Raw genomic sequence first — 16,554 nt, 5'->3', positions numbered from 1 at the left:
TAAAGGTTTATATGTACTCAGCAAAGTATTAAATGTTTATCAAAAGTACAGAGGGACCAAAGAGGCAGCTTTGACCTACTTTGTCATTTCATCTCCTGACTGTTCTTACACCCTGTAATGAGAAGCAGCTACAGGTTGATCTGTAAGGCAAGTTATTGTTATGCACTAGAACTGGTGGAACAACTGCTGTCTGCCCTTCATTAAGGCTTGTGTTTAGCTGCTCGACTTGACCTTAAGTGGCTGGAACTTGGCGGAGAAAGTCTGAATCCTTCTGTTGTGTGTTCTTGCCTAGCTCCCTCCTGGAGCCAAACCCCCTTTTTCCCTTTGTTGATCGGTGCCTTGGCGGCTGGCAAGGCTGAAAGTTTAGCAAGTTCTGCAAATAACTTCACATCACAATAGAAAGTGGTTTGTGTTTTTTTCCTCCTTTTTCCTGCTCATAAACGCCTCCTTGAAGATTGCAGCTGGGCAGGACTCCAAAGGTGCAGCAGCAACAACAAACCAGTAGTTCAGAGTTAGCAAATTGCACAACTTCCAGCTCATCGCTACGCTGGGTGACTACTAACAAGCTGCAGGAGGTGAGGGGAAAGAGGGGGAGGAAAGAACACCCCAGCCTTGGGTCTGGCCGCGTTGATGTGGTGGTTCGGCCGCTGGAGCGGCTATGGCTCCCTTTGGAAGGAATCTATTAAAGACCCGGCACAAAAGCAGGTAGTGTGTTCGCGGGGGGTCACTTGATGTGGTGTTTTGCAGTCAGGTAACTTCTCGAACGGGGTGTACGTTGTTGGGAAAAGTTGAATTCCCCCCCCCCCCCCGAAACTGACTTAGAAACTTACCTAGGGGCTCGTGAGTCAGTTTAACGTGTTGGAGTGATATCCGCGTGTGCAAGTGATGCGTCTCTTTACTCCTGTTTGTGCATATTCCTCCCCTTAAAATCCCGGGCAACACTTTTAGTAGGAAGGGCAAGCTCTAATTTAACAGATTCCCTAGCCTTGGGTGCCTTCCGTACTCCTAGCCCAGCCAGGCTGTTTAAAGTCTTGGACATCTCGTTTGTAACAGGCTGCAGATTAATAGGAGTGCAAAGGAATGATTGAAATCCGGATGTTAATGCTGCCATGCGTGGTGGTAACTAATTGCAGCCAGGGTTATAGCGCCCCTTATCAAGGCTGAAAAAAAAAGTATCCGGACCCTCTCTCACACCAGGGCGTTCTCCTTGCTGCTAGAACTTCAGAACCAGTGGGAGCTGAGCTGGTTAATTGAAAGCTGTGGTCGATTTTGAGACTCTATTCTGGGGATATCTGTCTCCCTCCGTCCTAAGCCCCCGCACCAACTTTTTCTGAAGTTTGCCTGGATGTAGCAACTGGGTCCTGAAAACTTCCAGGATTCCCTCCCGTTTCTTACCACATCCCTTTAATTGTAAGTTTGGGGTGCGGCGGGGGGGCGGGTAGCATGGTTAATCGAATGTGGTATGTGTACAATGGAGGCTTTTAGTATCCCTGTGCCGCGCTCTGAATTTGGGACTCTCTTGTTGCCGAGAAAACTGTGTTGCCGATAAGCTGTGATAGCCCCGGTTCGCTGCTGCGAGTTCTAATCGTACAGGTTGATTTTGGCGGCTCCCCTAAATCAGACTTGCTTCTACATGCCATCTGCATAGACTGGAAGGGGAACTAAACTTGCGCAGTATGAGATTATGTAATTATTTTGAAGCGCTAATATGGCACTGAAGTTTTAAGTGCAAGTTTTCATGGAGAGAACATGCTATTTCAGTCTCGAGTTTCTAATGACTCAACAAGTCTAGCTAATAGTGTGCATAACTCGGTCACTAAAACGTTGGCTGTAAAAGCCTCCGTTGTTATCTTTACTTCATGTTATCCTGCATTTGGAATTTCGTTCACAGTGATCCTGATCCCTTTCCTAGTGGACAGGATTGGGCATAAATTTGAGGGTATTTGTAGTTCCATAAACTTACTTCAGATAAAGTTAGGTTTTTTTTCTTTTTTGTTCGTTGTTTCCATGCACATTTATGCCAAAGATTTATACTGAGATTGTGCATACATTTTAGTGAATTATTAATTCAATAAATTAATGAAAGGAAATCACTCCATCAGTTAGGGCCTTAACGAACAATATTATGTTACTTTAGAATCACTGATAGCATCGGTTACTGCCCACAAAAGTGCATAGGAACAGGACTGTAATTAGTATTTTTCAGAAGGGAATTCCACCTTTAGACCTTCTGGAAAGGTTGAGATACTATTTAAGACCAAACTAAATGTATATAAAATTGCTGTATTTTCCTGATACTTTAAAAAAAAAGAATTGTATTATATTGACTCCAGTTAGCTGAATAAATACACACACCCAGAAATATGCTTCCCCTTCATTCAGATGTGAATCTCTTTCTGATTTTAAAATACACCCCTCACGGTAATTATGTCAGTCTCACAGAGATTGAGGTGAACTTCCATTCTTTGCAGAACGAAGGTCAATTTACAAAGCTTTTTTAGTGTGAATTGCAATGAAAAGCTGAGGGGAGTCTCCAAAAAGTTGAGACAAACTTCTTCTTCTTCTTCTTCTTCTTCCAGTTTCTCTCTGAAAATGGCATATCAATTCTGTCTGGCACAGAAGTGGTATTTTAATGGGAGATGCAGGGGCAGGGGAGAGGGGATGTAGAAGTCCTGTTCATGTATAATAAGGTTGGTGGGAAGAGGGAAAGTGATTCTTTTAAAAAAATTTCCTAACTGCATTTTCAACCAGTGGAACCTAAGTGTATATGTCTAAACTTATCTCTTCGAACAGATTTGTACTTGAGAATTCAAGGTTTACTGGCAGGGATGGTAAATGTTGTGGGTTTTTTTAACCCCAATATGATGCAACGACCTAGAAAGAGTTTCTCTTTTGCTACAGTTGCTGTCTTTGCCAGCTTATTTCAACCCTTGCACTGAATGGAAAGTGCTATTCAAGTTTGACATTGGGAGGCAGTCTCATCCAGTGGTTAGAGCAGCAGACGGCGTCAAGACTTTGGGTCATGATCCAGCTCTGCCCAGTTTGCCTATCTATTAAAAGGCTGTATTGTATTTTCCTTCCTCACAGCAATATTGTGAGGCTTAATGTTTGTACTGCTCTTGGAGAAACTCGGATCAAAGGTGTTATATGTGCAAATAATTAATAATAATGAGCATTTTTCCCTTGTTGTATGCAGTATGGTTGTAGTTGTGCCAGCCCCAAGGTATTAGAGAGACAAGGTGGGTGAGAGAATATATTTTATTGGACCAACTTTGGTTGGTGACAGAGTGGCTCGAAAGCTTCTCTTTCTCACCAATAGAAGTTGGTCCAACAAAACATATTATCTCACCCACTTTTCTCTGCCATTTTCCCATTTAGCTTTTTTTCATCTTCAAAGTATTTCATGATCATTAACTTAACTTTCACAATTGCTTATCTCTGGGGAATATATGGAGTATTATCCATATTTTCCAGATGGAATAAGTGAAGCAGAGATGTTAATGACTTAGCCAAGGCCAGGAGGGCAGTCAGGACAAACACCAGAATTAGAATGAATGAGTTATAGCGGTGTGCTCAGACACAGAACTACATCTCAGTGGTTATTATCGTTGTTACTTTTATTTCATGTTCCTCTTCAGATGTTAGTAGCTTCTTCAAAGAGTAGGATATACAATGCATATGGGCAGAGCGAGTATAGGCTACAATTTCCAAAAGCATCTACATGACTTGATAATCAATTGGGCTAAGATTCCTAATGAGACTAAGACTCCCTTTCCTAAGTGCGTATGGGCCATATTTTAAAAGATGTAGATAGGCACACACAATGGCATCTAGATGTTTGTCACCTTGAATTCATTGGGCACCTAAATGCCTTTAAAATCTGGCCATAAATGACTTTTGAAAATGAGTCTTAGGCTTGTAAGTCACATAAGTACTTTTGAAAATTGCTGGCTCTGTCACTACCACATTCATCATTCCAAAATTCCTTGCCCACCTCATGCCAAGAAAGATTCAGTCACATCTTCTCATTCATTGAGGTCGGTCCTCTTGATTTTTCAGAACAAACCTCAACTACCACATTGATCTAGCATTCTGTCTTATTTCACAAATTGTTTATTTTTAGATCAAGCATAGACGTGAAGGGAGATGGTGCTCAGGGGTCACTCTCCCTCATGCAGATCTCCTGCAAGTGCCAATCTATATTGCCAGGTGCAAATAGCCAGGGCAATATCTTTTGGAGCTGTCAGCATAACTCAGCCATGATGACCTTAAGTTTGCAACAACCATCTGTGTATTTTATTTGCATACACACAATGTTGCTTGCTGATTGGGCATTACTATTACAAATGTTATTTACGTTTATTGCTTTTGCTCTTGCTTCATGAACATTTCCACTTCTATTGCTCATTTCTTAGCCCTGCACCGATAGCCACTGAGTTCATGCAGGCAAAGCAAGCCCGCTGATCAGACTTAGCCTGTTCTCTTTGCTCTGAGTGATGATTGGCTGTTCGGCAGTGGGCTCTGATGTGGAAATGGAGGCAAGCCAAGCATGTGGACCCTATAGAGTGGCCCTTCCCAATTAATACCCAGCTAGCCCTGAGGACTCACTAGGGGGCAGGATACCCAGTTAGGTCAAAGACTTGGTTTAAGCAACACCCATTTTGCACTGACTCTAGATCCCCACCACCTCTCGCTCTACTGGCTTCCCACTGAACCTGTTCAGATCCTGATAGCAAATGCTTATATTTTCCCCAGGTCTACAAGTCAGTGTAATGCAGTACATATTAAGCCTTGGTGAAGGGACACTCAAAATGCTCAGCTTTTGCATTTGGATTGGCTAAGAACTTAGTTCCAGTGCTTATCTGAATTATTGTAACCTCATGTAAAGTGGGCTGGAAGTCTCATGAGAACATATACATGTCTGACACTTGCCTTCTTGGTTGGGGTTACCATCAGAGCAAACTATCTTGTGCCATTTTGGCACTTCTTATCCCAATCCCATCTGGAGTGTGCGCTCAGCGGGTTGGGGAAGACTTACTCAGAGCTTAAAATTGAATTCAGGTTCAGTTTTAGAAATGGGAAGATATTCAGGGTGGTGACATTGTATATTTTGCAAATTATTGTTGTCCATGCCTACGTGCAAGTACTTTGAGGCAGGGGCTGTCTTTTTGTTTTGTGTTTGTACAGCATCTAGCACAACGGGGTCCTGATCCACGGCACGGGCTTCTAGACATTTATGGTAATACAAGTTAATATTAATGATGTTGCTCCACCATCAGAAAAAGGATCCTCTTTTTGGCCCCAAGCTCATATATTATAATTTATTTTCTGGTCCATCTTGTCTGCTTTGTCGCAAGAACCTGTCTGGTTGCAAATATTTTGTAGTAATCCCTGTACGTGTCTGCTTGCTTCACTTTCATGAAGAGCTATACGTCTGGCAAGACACAAGCTTTATTTCTAAAGAGTTAATTATCTACTGTTCTAGGAGAGTAGACTGTAATTTCATTGCAGTGGAGTAAATGAAATGACTAATAGACTTGTGTGTAATACTACGCCATCTGGAGAAAGAACAATACTTAAGGAAAGTTGAAGTGAATATGAAACACCAATATAATGTTCAGTGGGGCTGAAAAAACACTGCAGATGAAGAGAAATGTTATTGATAAATGACTTCTTATTGCAGTGGTGAGAAATTAAGATTTCATGCGTATGAATGGGAAAAGGGGATCAACTGTGCTGTTGAACATGGAATGACTTTAGTACAGAGAAGTAGATTTTCAGTTGCGGGATGGATTTTAATTCTGTATCCTCCATAAAAGTCACATTAGTGACAGGGCTAAATCTCATAGGATGGTCTCAAAAGTGTCCTCAGACCCTTTTTCACTAGCTCAGACGTTCTTAGTTTTTCTTTGGATTTATATGTTGAATACTAATAAAATATACAAAACAGATGGAAATACTTTACAAGTATTATTTTTAAATAATCTGCAAACATTAAAATAATAAATGCTGTACCAACATGTATTAATTCTTACAACATCCTCGTATGGAACGTGGTGATTACTAATTGATATTGTCACTTCACTGATGAGGAAACTAGGCAAAAGGTTAAGTGATTTGCCCTAGACCACCCAGCAAGTTAGTATCAGCATTGGAGTGTAGCGCTTTCTGGTTCCCAGTCACATGTTCAAATGTCTGGACTGTTGTCACTACTGTTGTTAAGGTAGTTCCTAGGAATTAGTCAATGAATCAATGATCAGGGCCCCATAGTGCTAGGTACTGAATAGACACATAGTAAAGAAGATCATTCTTGCCATAGAAATTTTACAGTCTAGGGGCTTTTGTTGAAGTCAATCAGTATCAGAATGCAAAAGGCGGACAAAACAGACAAATCTTGGACTGAAGTACGTATAGTTTAAAGACGACGACAACAACAACATGTAAGTCTCAAGTGGGTAAGCAGTCGCAATACAGCGTTCTGTACTGCAGTACTGTACAGCATTCTCTTGAATCCCTGTCAACCCACCTTCTTCCTGACCTTGTTTGGCCCTGCTATTCCAGTCCTATGTCTGTGATGAGCAAAAACTATCACAGGTTGGGCAAAATACTTGTCACAAAAATGCTGCTGATGACATTTGCCTTTCGTCTTCTGGAAAGTTGAAGAATTCCTGCACTTGTAAAGCTTTGGGGAATTTTCACCCAATACTTTCTACTTTTGTGTGTGTGAGATGTAGAAGTTAAGGCCAAGAAATATTCAGAAATAACTAGTGACTTCAGCAGGTCAACTTTTTGGGCACCTAATCTGAGACTGTTTAGAGTGGACTGATTTTCAGAAAATGCTGCACAACTTTTGAAAACTAGGCCCCATTAGAGTGTCTCCAGTTGGGTGCCCACAATCAGCAGTCACTTTTGAATATCTTTGGCTTGACTTGCCTACAGGGCATTGCTACCTAGACAATGGGACATGGACTCAGGAGATTCAAGTTCTACTCCTGGTAATGTCACTGACTTGCTTTGTGACCTTCAGCAGCTGATAATCAAACTGAGCTTCACAGTCCCTCCCTGTAAATTGGGGGTAGTGCCATGTGTCTGCCTCAGAGAGACATAACTAAACCATGTGTCATCTACAGAAGTGCAAAGAGTAAAAGCCACCCAGGAGGAGAGAGGGAATGTAGAATCTCAGCTATCCTTGTACTGAGCCATGTGCTCAGTCCACTACACCATGCTGCCCATAGGACATCCAAAAACACACGTGAGAATTCACACCTGGCTGTTTTGATTTTTCATCTTCTTCACTGAGACATTTTCAGCCTTCTGAAGTTCCACAAAGCATTAAAACTGGGGGTGGGGGAAGGGCTGCAAAATCACTCAAAAAGAAATCATTAAAATTACCACATGGCTCGAATAGATTGGATGACGGCTGTATGAAGTAAATGTACAGAGGAAAGATGAGCTCAGGGCCAGCTGTGTTCAAATAAACATGTAAGGCCTTAATTTTCAATCACAAGTCTCTGCATTAATGACTTCCTGACATAATAAAACTAAAACCCTTACCCTGGGGACACAGAGACAGCACCCCAGCTGTTGGACTGAAAGGTGCTTTTTCCACTATGCTCTTTGATATCCTTTCAAATGCCCCTCATTTCTAGAGATTACTTTCATTTTATTTCTAGTTACTTATGCACTACATAAATTCAGGGTCAACTCATTTTATTGTTGAAGGTCAGAAGTCAAGAATCATTTAACTGAGATTATAGACAGCATTACTTACACTCAGGGGATGAACCCTACTGCATTTTAATGTAGCTGCATGAATACATTTTTTATGCCCCTCATTTGGAGTCTTTGGGTAATTCCCAGCTCAAGGTGACATACATGTGCTAGCTGTGACTGAGTTAGCATGCTAAAAATAGCAGTGCAGGTGGTGGAACGGGCTAGCTACCAGAGCTCCTTACAGAAAATCTCACTGTACTGTACTCGGGGGACTAGCCCAAGGTGCCATCTATGCCACCATAGCTACACTGCTGCTGTTAGCAGGCTAGTTCAATCAAAACTACATCTACCTGAGCCAGAAATTGCACCTCCAGCTGTAGTGTAAACATACCCTTTGTCACACATGTGGGCTTCGGATTGATGAGAGGCATTATCTTTGGAATTTACTTATCTTGGGTAGAAGGTGAGACTACCAACTTACGTTTGTACTTGTAACCTTAGGTAGGATTGATATCCATACCATCATGGTCTGTCATACTTGCAGTAGTCAGCTACATTATTAAGAATAGAATGTTAGAAGCAAGATGCATTTTTACAGAGATGGGAAATTGCCATGAGTGGGTAGTTATGTAATATACTAAATTTGCTTCAGATCCGTTTTGGGGTTCAGAGTCTGGAATGTGCTTTTGCTTGAGGTCCCTATTCTCTACACCTATATACCCTCACTCATTCATGTTTAAAATAATTGAGTTATGGATGTCCCAGTCATAGAAAAATGTAATTGCCTTCCTTGACAAGTATAATATTTGTTTTTTATTCTTTTTAAGAAAATAAAATTGACAAGGGTTGCATTAAATAAGGAAAAATGTAACATGCCTCTTTGGTTAGGCATAAAACCAAGGTTTGAAAAATGGAATAATCAAATAGCTCTGAGATAATGTGAAAACTTGGTCTATCAATATGTCTACTCTCTTTAAATATTTACAGGTTCAATGACCTCAGTAGAATTGTGCATATGAGTCAGGCTTACTTATGTGAGTCAAGTTTTGCAGAGTCTGCTCTTAGACCCTGAATCTATGCAGAAAGATCCTTTCATCCCTGTGGAACAAGTTGTAGGACTGAGGCCTTAATTTGCTTTTTGCCAGCCTCATCCAAGTCCATCATACAAGTATTTTGGTTTAGTGGTAGTTTCCACATACGTAAGCACTTTAAAGTTCAAAAGTATTCAAAACTATATGTGAGACACCGATTTGACAGTTAATTTCATGCCTCATTTACCAAAGGAAGTGATCAGATTCTGTTTACTGATTAGAGAGTGGCTTAGTAGTAATTTGTAAGTAAGGTCATGGCATATTGGTTTTTGGTTGTTCTTGTTTCTGTTGGCTTTATTATTGGTAGGCTGATGTGGTGAAATGTTGCTTTGAAGACATAGAATCCATTACTTGAACAATATGTGTCAACAGGCTTTCTGCACGCTGACAACTAAAGTACTTGCAGCATAAGATCCTCTCCTGCAGCTGTCAGGGCAGTTTCACTATTAGAATCTTGTCATATCAAACAGCCGAGTACAATGGTCAACTCCAGATTCCTAACAGAAATTTGAAACCTGCTGACTTTGGTGTAGTCTCCAGGCTCTATCTCCTTATACAGCAGAGGTATAATCTCCTTATTTGGCGGAGGTCATTTTATTTACTTGTGAGTTCACACATTAAAGTTACGAGGCGTGTTTCTTAAGTTATGATGAGGAACAGGCAAAGAGTAGTTTGTATGTTTTGACCTTGCTTTGAGCAGGGGTGGCTCTTGGCATTTTGCCCCCGCCCCCAAGCACAGCAAGCAGGCTGCCTTTGGCATGCCTGCGGGAGGTCCGCCGAAGCCGCGGGACCAGCTGACCCTCCGCAGGCAAGCCACTGAGGGCAACCTGCCTGCCACCCTCTCGGCAACCGGCAGAGCACTCCCCCACCCCCCCGGGCTTGCCACCCCAAGCGCACGCTTGGCGTGCTGATGCCTGGAGCTGCCCCTGGCTTTGGGACTGAATTAGAATTCTGGATCTTTATTTTTTTTCCCACAGTCAGACCATCACCTTACACAGTTGAATATTGAAGCAGCAAAATGCGTTTCAAAGGGGGAAACTTCGATAGTCCAGCCTCAGTGCTTACTGGTCACAGAAGAAGATTGGCAAAGGTTTTGTACTCACTGTCACAGTCCAGGGCAACTGAACATGTGTTTCCCCTCTACAATCCTGCCAAAGGCTCACACTTTCCAGTTCCTAGCTGTCACCTCTCTTGGACAGAGACACATGTCTCTCTCCCTCTGACTGATGTATTTCCGGGTTGCATAGTATTTAAGAACATAGAACAGCCATACTGAGTCAGACCAAAGGTCCATCCAGCCCGGTATCCTGTCTACCAACAGCAGCCAATGCCAGGTGCCTCAGAGGGAGTGAATCTAACAGGTAATGATCAAGTGATCTCTCTCCTGCCATCCATCTCCACCCTCTGACAAACAGAGGCTAGGGACACCATTCCTCACCCATACTGGCTAATAGCCATTTATGGACTTAACCTCCATGAATTTATCTAGTTCTATTTTAAACGCTGTTGTAGTCCTAGCTTTCACAACCTCCTCAGGCAAGGAGTTCCACAGTTGACTGTGCGCTGTGTGAAGAACTTCCTTTTATTTGTTTTAAACCTATCCATTAATTTCATTTGGTGGCCCCCTAGTTCTTAAATAAAATAAATTAATGGAGATATCCTATCTCCTAGAACTGAAAGGGACCTTGAAAGGTCATCAAGTCCAGCCCCCTGCCTTCACTAGCAGGGCCAAGTACTGATTTTGCCCCAGATCCCTAAGTGGCCCCCTCAAGGGCTGAATTCACAACCCTGGGTTTAGCAGGCCAATGCTCAAACCACTGAGCTATCCCTCCCCCAACAAGTCAATAACTTTTCCTTATTCGCTTTCTCCACACCACTCATGCTTTATATACCTCTATCATAACCCCCCTTAGTCTCCTCTTTTCCAAGCTGAAACATTCTAGCTTCTTTAATGTCTCCTCATATGGGACCTGTTCCAAACCCCTAATCATTTTAGTTGCCCTTTTCTGAACTTTTTCTAATGCCAGTATTTCCAGGTTCCCTGCTGCCTAGACTGTGAATTTCCAAGGAAGGCAGATTGCCTCAGTGGGCCTGCTTTACCTTCCTTCCTCAGAGGCCATAAACAGCACAATTGCCACAGTTAATTTCCCATATAGCTCTTTCTAAGCAAGCATACATTCTTAAAGTGAAAGCATACAGAAAGAACATATTAAAAGAATATGCAAGCTAATAAGCTTATCTCCACAATGGCTCTTGTTGGTGTCAGTCCTTCTAACCCTTCCTGAAGGATTGGGACCTTCCATGCTGGATCAGAATGAAGGCCCTCAGTCAGTTTAAATTCAGGCTTTTTATCCAAAAATCCTTTCTATGTTTACTGGTCTCCAGATTGAACATAAGTGTCTCCATGAGGAGGTACCTCTTTGGAGGTGTTACAACCTGAATGAATTTGCCTAATCATCTTCCACTCTTCTTAGTTCCTGGAGGGGCAGTGGATCCCGTCCCCAGGGAGTTACATACAATCCTTGGCCCAAAATGATGCACACTTAATACAATAAGTTCTCCCAAAGATATTGTAGGAAATTGTCATACCTGTCACACTTGCTATGTTGTCTGTCTTATGATTTTTATATCTCTATCTATTCAAAGAGAGATATAGTCTTCCTATTTATATTTGTTTCACCACTATTGATGAGATGGTATATTGGTGACATTCTTAAAACTTATTGGCTTACTGGTAAGCTTGCAGGAAACTGCCATTGGTGAAGGAAAATTAGCTTCTAGGACTGCTGTTCAGAATCCATTTATACCCAGTGTCTTCTCTGGCCTCCTTTATCCTGAGAGGAAAGAACTAACCAAAGGAAATTGTCTCAAGCTGCCCATGATCCGGTTAATATTGATGAGAATGCTAAAATGTGTTAGAGTGCAACCAATCTTAGTGTCAATTTTTCGTAGATGAGTATAGATGGTTGACTATACTGTTATAAGATGTCCAAGGATGAGGCAAACTCCCAGCTACTCTTAGGTAAATTTCAGGTTGTTACTCTTTCCAAGTTCCAGGAGATCCTAGCTGAGCTCAGCTACATTTGGATTTCACCCATTTAATTCCTGATTGGTGGAAGCCTGTGGTGAGGTCCCAAATCAACTCTTGATGGAGCTAGCTAATGCCTTACTTTGGGAGGGCAGGACACTCCTAACTTTTATATACATAGAGCCTCTATAACTTCTCATGATGTGGCCATACTGGCCAGTTCCTCCCACTGTCACTTTTAGGGGGAGTCTTGAACAAGAATTGATTTATTATACAACTTTTAGTCAGGCATTAGACAGTCTTGTGGCACTGAAACAGGCCATTTTCCTATGAAGCTTCTGAAGAACCATAAATGTTTATCCTCAAAATACTGAAGATATTCAGTGCTGCTTCCTTTCCCATCAATCCATCGTGGACTATTTCTTGGCTATTTGAGTGTTTAGACAACACTTCTCTTTGGATGACAGTTGGTTAATGCTCTGCAAGGTTGAAGAGATCATGTTGCTAGAGAAGTGTTTTGAGAGGCTTGTTGGCAGTTTGTGCATGCCCACTATGCAGGGAATATGGCTACATGAGGGACTATTTTGGAATTTCGTTGTAGTCTCAGAATAGAGGTTTAACTCCAAATAATGCAAAAATTATGCCTAATTTTATCAGAAGCTGATTTCACTACAGTAATTCATGTCTCTGGCTCATCTAGAGTAGACTACTGCCATGCCCTTGTAAATAGACTTTCTCTGAAATTGAGCTACTTAGAGAGCACAGCTACTTAAGGGGTTGATTTTAAGGACTTTATTCAAAGCCTGTAGAAGTCAATGTAAAATTCTCAGAGACTTCAATGGACTTTGAACCAGGGCTTACTATAGGAGAGAATAAATTTTGTTATAATACCTGCACTACTTACTAGTACCCCACTGTATACAATTCAGAGTCACACCTTTACTATAACATTTGATTCTGGTATGTGCTTCATTAAGCTGGCTGATCTTTACTTTCATTATTGCTCAATAGGTGCCTTATAAATGTGTTCAATATGAAAAATTAAACACCTGAATTTAGATACCAAAGAGAAGATGAAATGTTCAATGATCAGGTATTGGAACGTTTTATCTATGTTGCTAACTTGAATGCAATAGTTATGTGGTCTTGTATCTAAATCTTTTATTATGGATTCTGCTGTTATCCTTGGAGCTGATATTTATATAAAGGGCTACCATCAATATCTGGAGGCCAAAAATGTAACTTAATAATCACAGCCTAAATATTTTTTTAATCACCAAATTAATGGCAAGAAATTGGGGGCTACCTCTGGTACAGTGGTCTCTAAACTGTAGATGCCCCTCTCTAGGAGCAATATTCAGAGGGGTGTGATGAGGCCAAGGAGGGGGAGAGAGATCACCACCCAATCTTGATCTGCTCCCAGCCCCAGCCCTGCCCCCAGCTTTGGCCTGTGGCCCTGCCCTGGTTCCACTCCAGGCCCAAGCTGCAGCCCCGGTCTTGGCCCCTGGTTCGTGGCCCGGCTGCGGCCCTAGTCTGGCTTCTCAGCCCTGACCACGGCCCTGATCCTAACCATGGCTCCAGCTTCAGCCCTGACCATGGCCTCGCTCCCATCTCCCGACTGCAGCTCCCAGGGTGGGAAGGGAACAGACAGGGGCAAGGAGGGACACAAGGTAAAAAGTTTGGAGACTACTAATGATGCTGCTAAAGACACACCAGAACATTATTACTAGAGCTGGACTAATATCTTCATAATAATAGTTGTATGAAGATCATCTGCCAGCAATGCCCCTCTGCCATGTACATTGGCCAAACTGGACAGTCTCTATGCAAAAGAATAAATGGACACAAATCTGACATCAGGAATCATAACATTCAGAACCCAGTAGGAGAATGTTACTGAGTGATCAGAGAGGTTGAACCAGACTTAAAGGTGGCAATTTTGCAACAAAAAAGTTTCAAAAACAGACTCCAATGAGAAACTACTGAACTTGAATTAATATGCAAACTAGATACCATCAATTTAGGCTTGAATAGAGATTGGGAATGGCTGATCTATTATACACATTGAATCTATTTCCCCATGTTAAGTATCCTCACACCTTCTTGTCAGACTGTCTGAAATGGGCTCTTGATTATCACTACTAACGTTTTTTCTCTTAATTAATTAGCCTCTTAAAGTGGGTAGGGCAACTCCCACCTTTTCATGTTCTCTGTGTGTGTGTGTGTGTATATATCTTCTTACTTTATGTTCCACTGCATGCATCTGATGAAGTGAGCTGTAGCCCACGGAAGCTTATGCTCAAATAAATTTGTTAGCCTCTAAGGTGCCACAAGTACTCCTGTTCTTTTTGGGGATACAGACCAACACAGCTGCTACTCTGAAACCTATCTAAATAACAGTTATCAGTAAACCAAAACAGCCATGTTAATTTCAACTCTTCTCAGGACCACTGGGAAAATGGAAAATATCAACATTGTTCAGTGTTGGGAGTTTTTAAAAGGGTATTTCATATATTGATGTGTGTAATACAAACTGCCAACATGGGTACTTGTGTATGTGTCTTGGGCCAGATCCCTCAGCTACACGCATAAGCCATGTCTTCAGCAATGAAGCTCTGATTTACACTTGTATGTATGTGTGTTTGTGTATTCATTATAGATGGGACTGCTAACACTGTTTGTTACAGTTGCACAGTGCTTCCCAGTGCATTTCAGTTGTTTATAACTTTGTCAGGCTTTCATCATTTTGGATTGAAATTTTCCATGTTGAGGAGTACCTGCCCCAGGCTGAATTTTTTTTTTTTTTTTTTTTTTTTAAATGACAACCCAAAGTAGTTCAGCCATTTCTGAGAACAAGGCTAGGAAAAAATACATTGTTTTGCCCATGTTAAAATTTTCTGATGACCTTTTCTCTGTATAGCTCTAGCTCCTCCATGCTTTGGAGTAGGGACTTACAAACACCATCCTGGGCCGAATTTGTCAGGGATGGGTCTTTTGCCATCCTCTTGACAGTCTACCCAAATCTGGCCAAGTTATAAGACTTTTTTTGAAAAATTGTAGTTTACACATGCTCTGTAGAGACTTCATTGATTTTTAGCAACTAAAATCTCTGAAGATTGTCCTCATTGAGCATGCTCCGTGTCCTTACAGACAGGGGTGGCTCCAGGTACCAGCACACCAAGTGCATGCCTGGGGTGGCAAGCCGCGGGGGGCAGCCTGCCGGTTGCCATGAATGCAGCAGTCAGGGAGCCTTCGGCGGCATGCCTGCAGGAGGTCCGCCGGTGCCATGGCTTCGGTGGCAATTCAGCAGTGCGTACACCGAATCTGCATTACCAGTGGACCTCTTGCAGGCATGCTGCCGAAAGCAGCCTGACTGCCGGGCTTGGGGTGGCAAAATACATAGAGCCGCCCCTGCTTACACCTCCTAGTGCTGACAAGGTTGTGCATGTTCGATCCTCACAGAATGACAGCACATGCTGCATCCCATCACAGCTCCTACATGTGACTGGACTACGTGTGTGTCATCCTCACAAAGCAACTGAGTAGACTCCCTCCAGCCCATTATTACAGGAGCAAAGCAGACTTTCCCAGTGTACTTTCAGCTTCTTTGGGCCAGTGTGAGGTCGGGCACTGGAACGGAGACTCTGTCTCTCCTGCCTGCCAGGCAGTGCAGAGAAGGAAGCTGTTTGATTCGAATGTAAAAGGGATAAAAGCTGGGAAAGGAAGAGATTGGGATGAGGAGTTACTGAGACTGGGATTGAGAATGGATTAATCTGGGACTGTCTGGGCAAGAAGATTGAGGCTGGGAGCAAGGAGGATGAGGAGGGACACTGGGATTGTTTTTATGGAGAGTCTGGGAGTGGAAGCTGGGATAGTGGGGAAATAGAAGGAAAGGCTGGGAGTAGTTGGGCAAATAGACTGAGTCAGTGACTGAAAGTCAGGAACACTCAGAGGTCTGCATGGTGGATCTGAAAGGTTCCAACCTGTTGATGACTCGCATGTGTCAATTTCTGTTTTGTTTCCCCCCCTCCCCAGTTTGCAACCTTAATCACATTCTTTTAAGGTAGATTGTGTGGCATTTCCTGTTTTGTGTTTTTCTTTAAAAAGCAAAGTCAAGCAAACTGCGCAAACTTAATTCCCCTCAATGCATATGCAGTATAATTTAGGCTTTAATTATATGATCACATTATACTTTTTCCCCAGGACTCCTGCTTCATTCAGTACAGAAAATGAATCTCTGGAGGCCTTCTGCATTCCCCCTCAGTATCGTATAGCAAAGGCGGTTGTTGTCTGTAGGACTCTTGCTTCATTTATTGCAGAAGTTAGATGAGGCAGAAGATTGCAGGGAGAGGATGGTCTTATGGTTAAGGCAGTTGGGTAGTGCCATCTGGGACTGGATTCTATCTCTGCTTCTACCACCTATGATGCTGGGCAAGTCACTTAAACCGGAATTTTCAGAGGCATCACTAATAGTGTGTTTCTCATTTTCTGTGTCCTGACTTGTAGCCCTGGGGTCTGATTTGCAGAAATACTTAGCACTAGGGTGACCAGACAGCAAGTATGAAAAATCAGGACAGGGAGTGGGGAGGTAATAGGAATATATATAAGAAAGACCTAAAAGTCAGGACTGTCTTATAACATGGGGACATCTGGTCACCCTACTTAGCACTCACAGCTACAATTAACATCAAAGGTTGCTTCAAACACATTAAATGCTATATA

At 42.3% G+C, this 16,554-nt stretch overlaps 1 protein-coding gene across 2 annotated transcripts in view; it reads left to right on the top strand.

The window, feature by feature from the left end:
• Positions 1 to 516: 516 nt before the first annotated feature.
• The window catches only part of RASSF9 (Ras association domain family member 9), a 30,832-nt gene continuing 14,794 nt past the window's right edge, over positions 517 to 16,554 (top strand). Inside the window, exons 1-2 of one of the 2 annotated variants that reach the window (XM_032804647.2) lie at positions 626 to 705; positions 1,218 to 1,410. Coding sequence is in view for 1 of the 2 variants with exons in the window: in XM_032804645.2 (XP_032660536.1) it covers positions 659 to 705 (47 nt within the window). In the remaining variant the exon portion in view is untranslated. Of the gene's footprint in view, positions 706 to 1,217; positions 1,411 to 16,554 lie in introns of both variants that reach the window. The other variant, XM_032804645.2, reaches the window with a different exon arrangement.

Source organism: Chelonoidis abingdonii, chromosome 1 (genome assembly GCF_003597395.2).
Source record: "Chelonoidis abingdonii isolate Lonesome George chromosome 1, CheloAbing_2.0, whole genome shotgun sequence".
NCBI classification, from domain to species: Eukaryota; Metazoa; Chordata; order Testudines; family Testudinidae; genus Chelonoidis; species Chelonoidis abingdonii.
The sequence above is the reverse complement of the archived record's forward strand: the minus strand, read 5'-3'. Positions and strand labels throughout refer to the sequence as shown.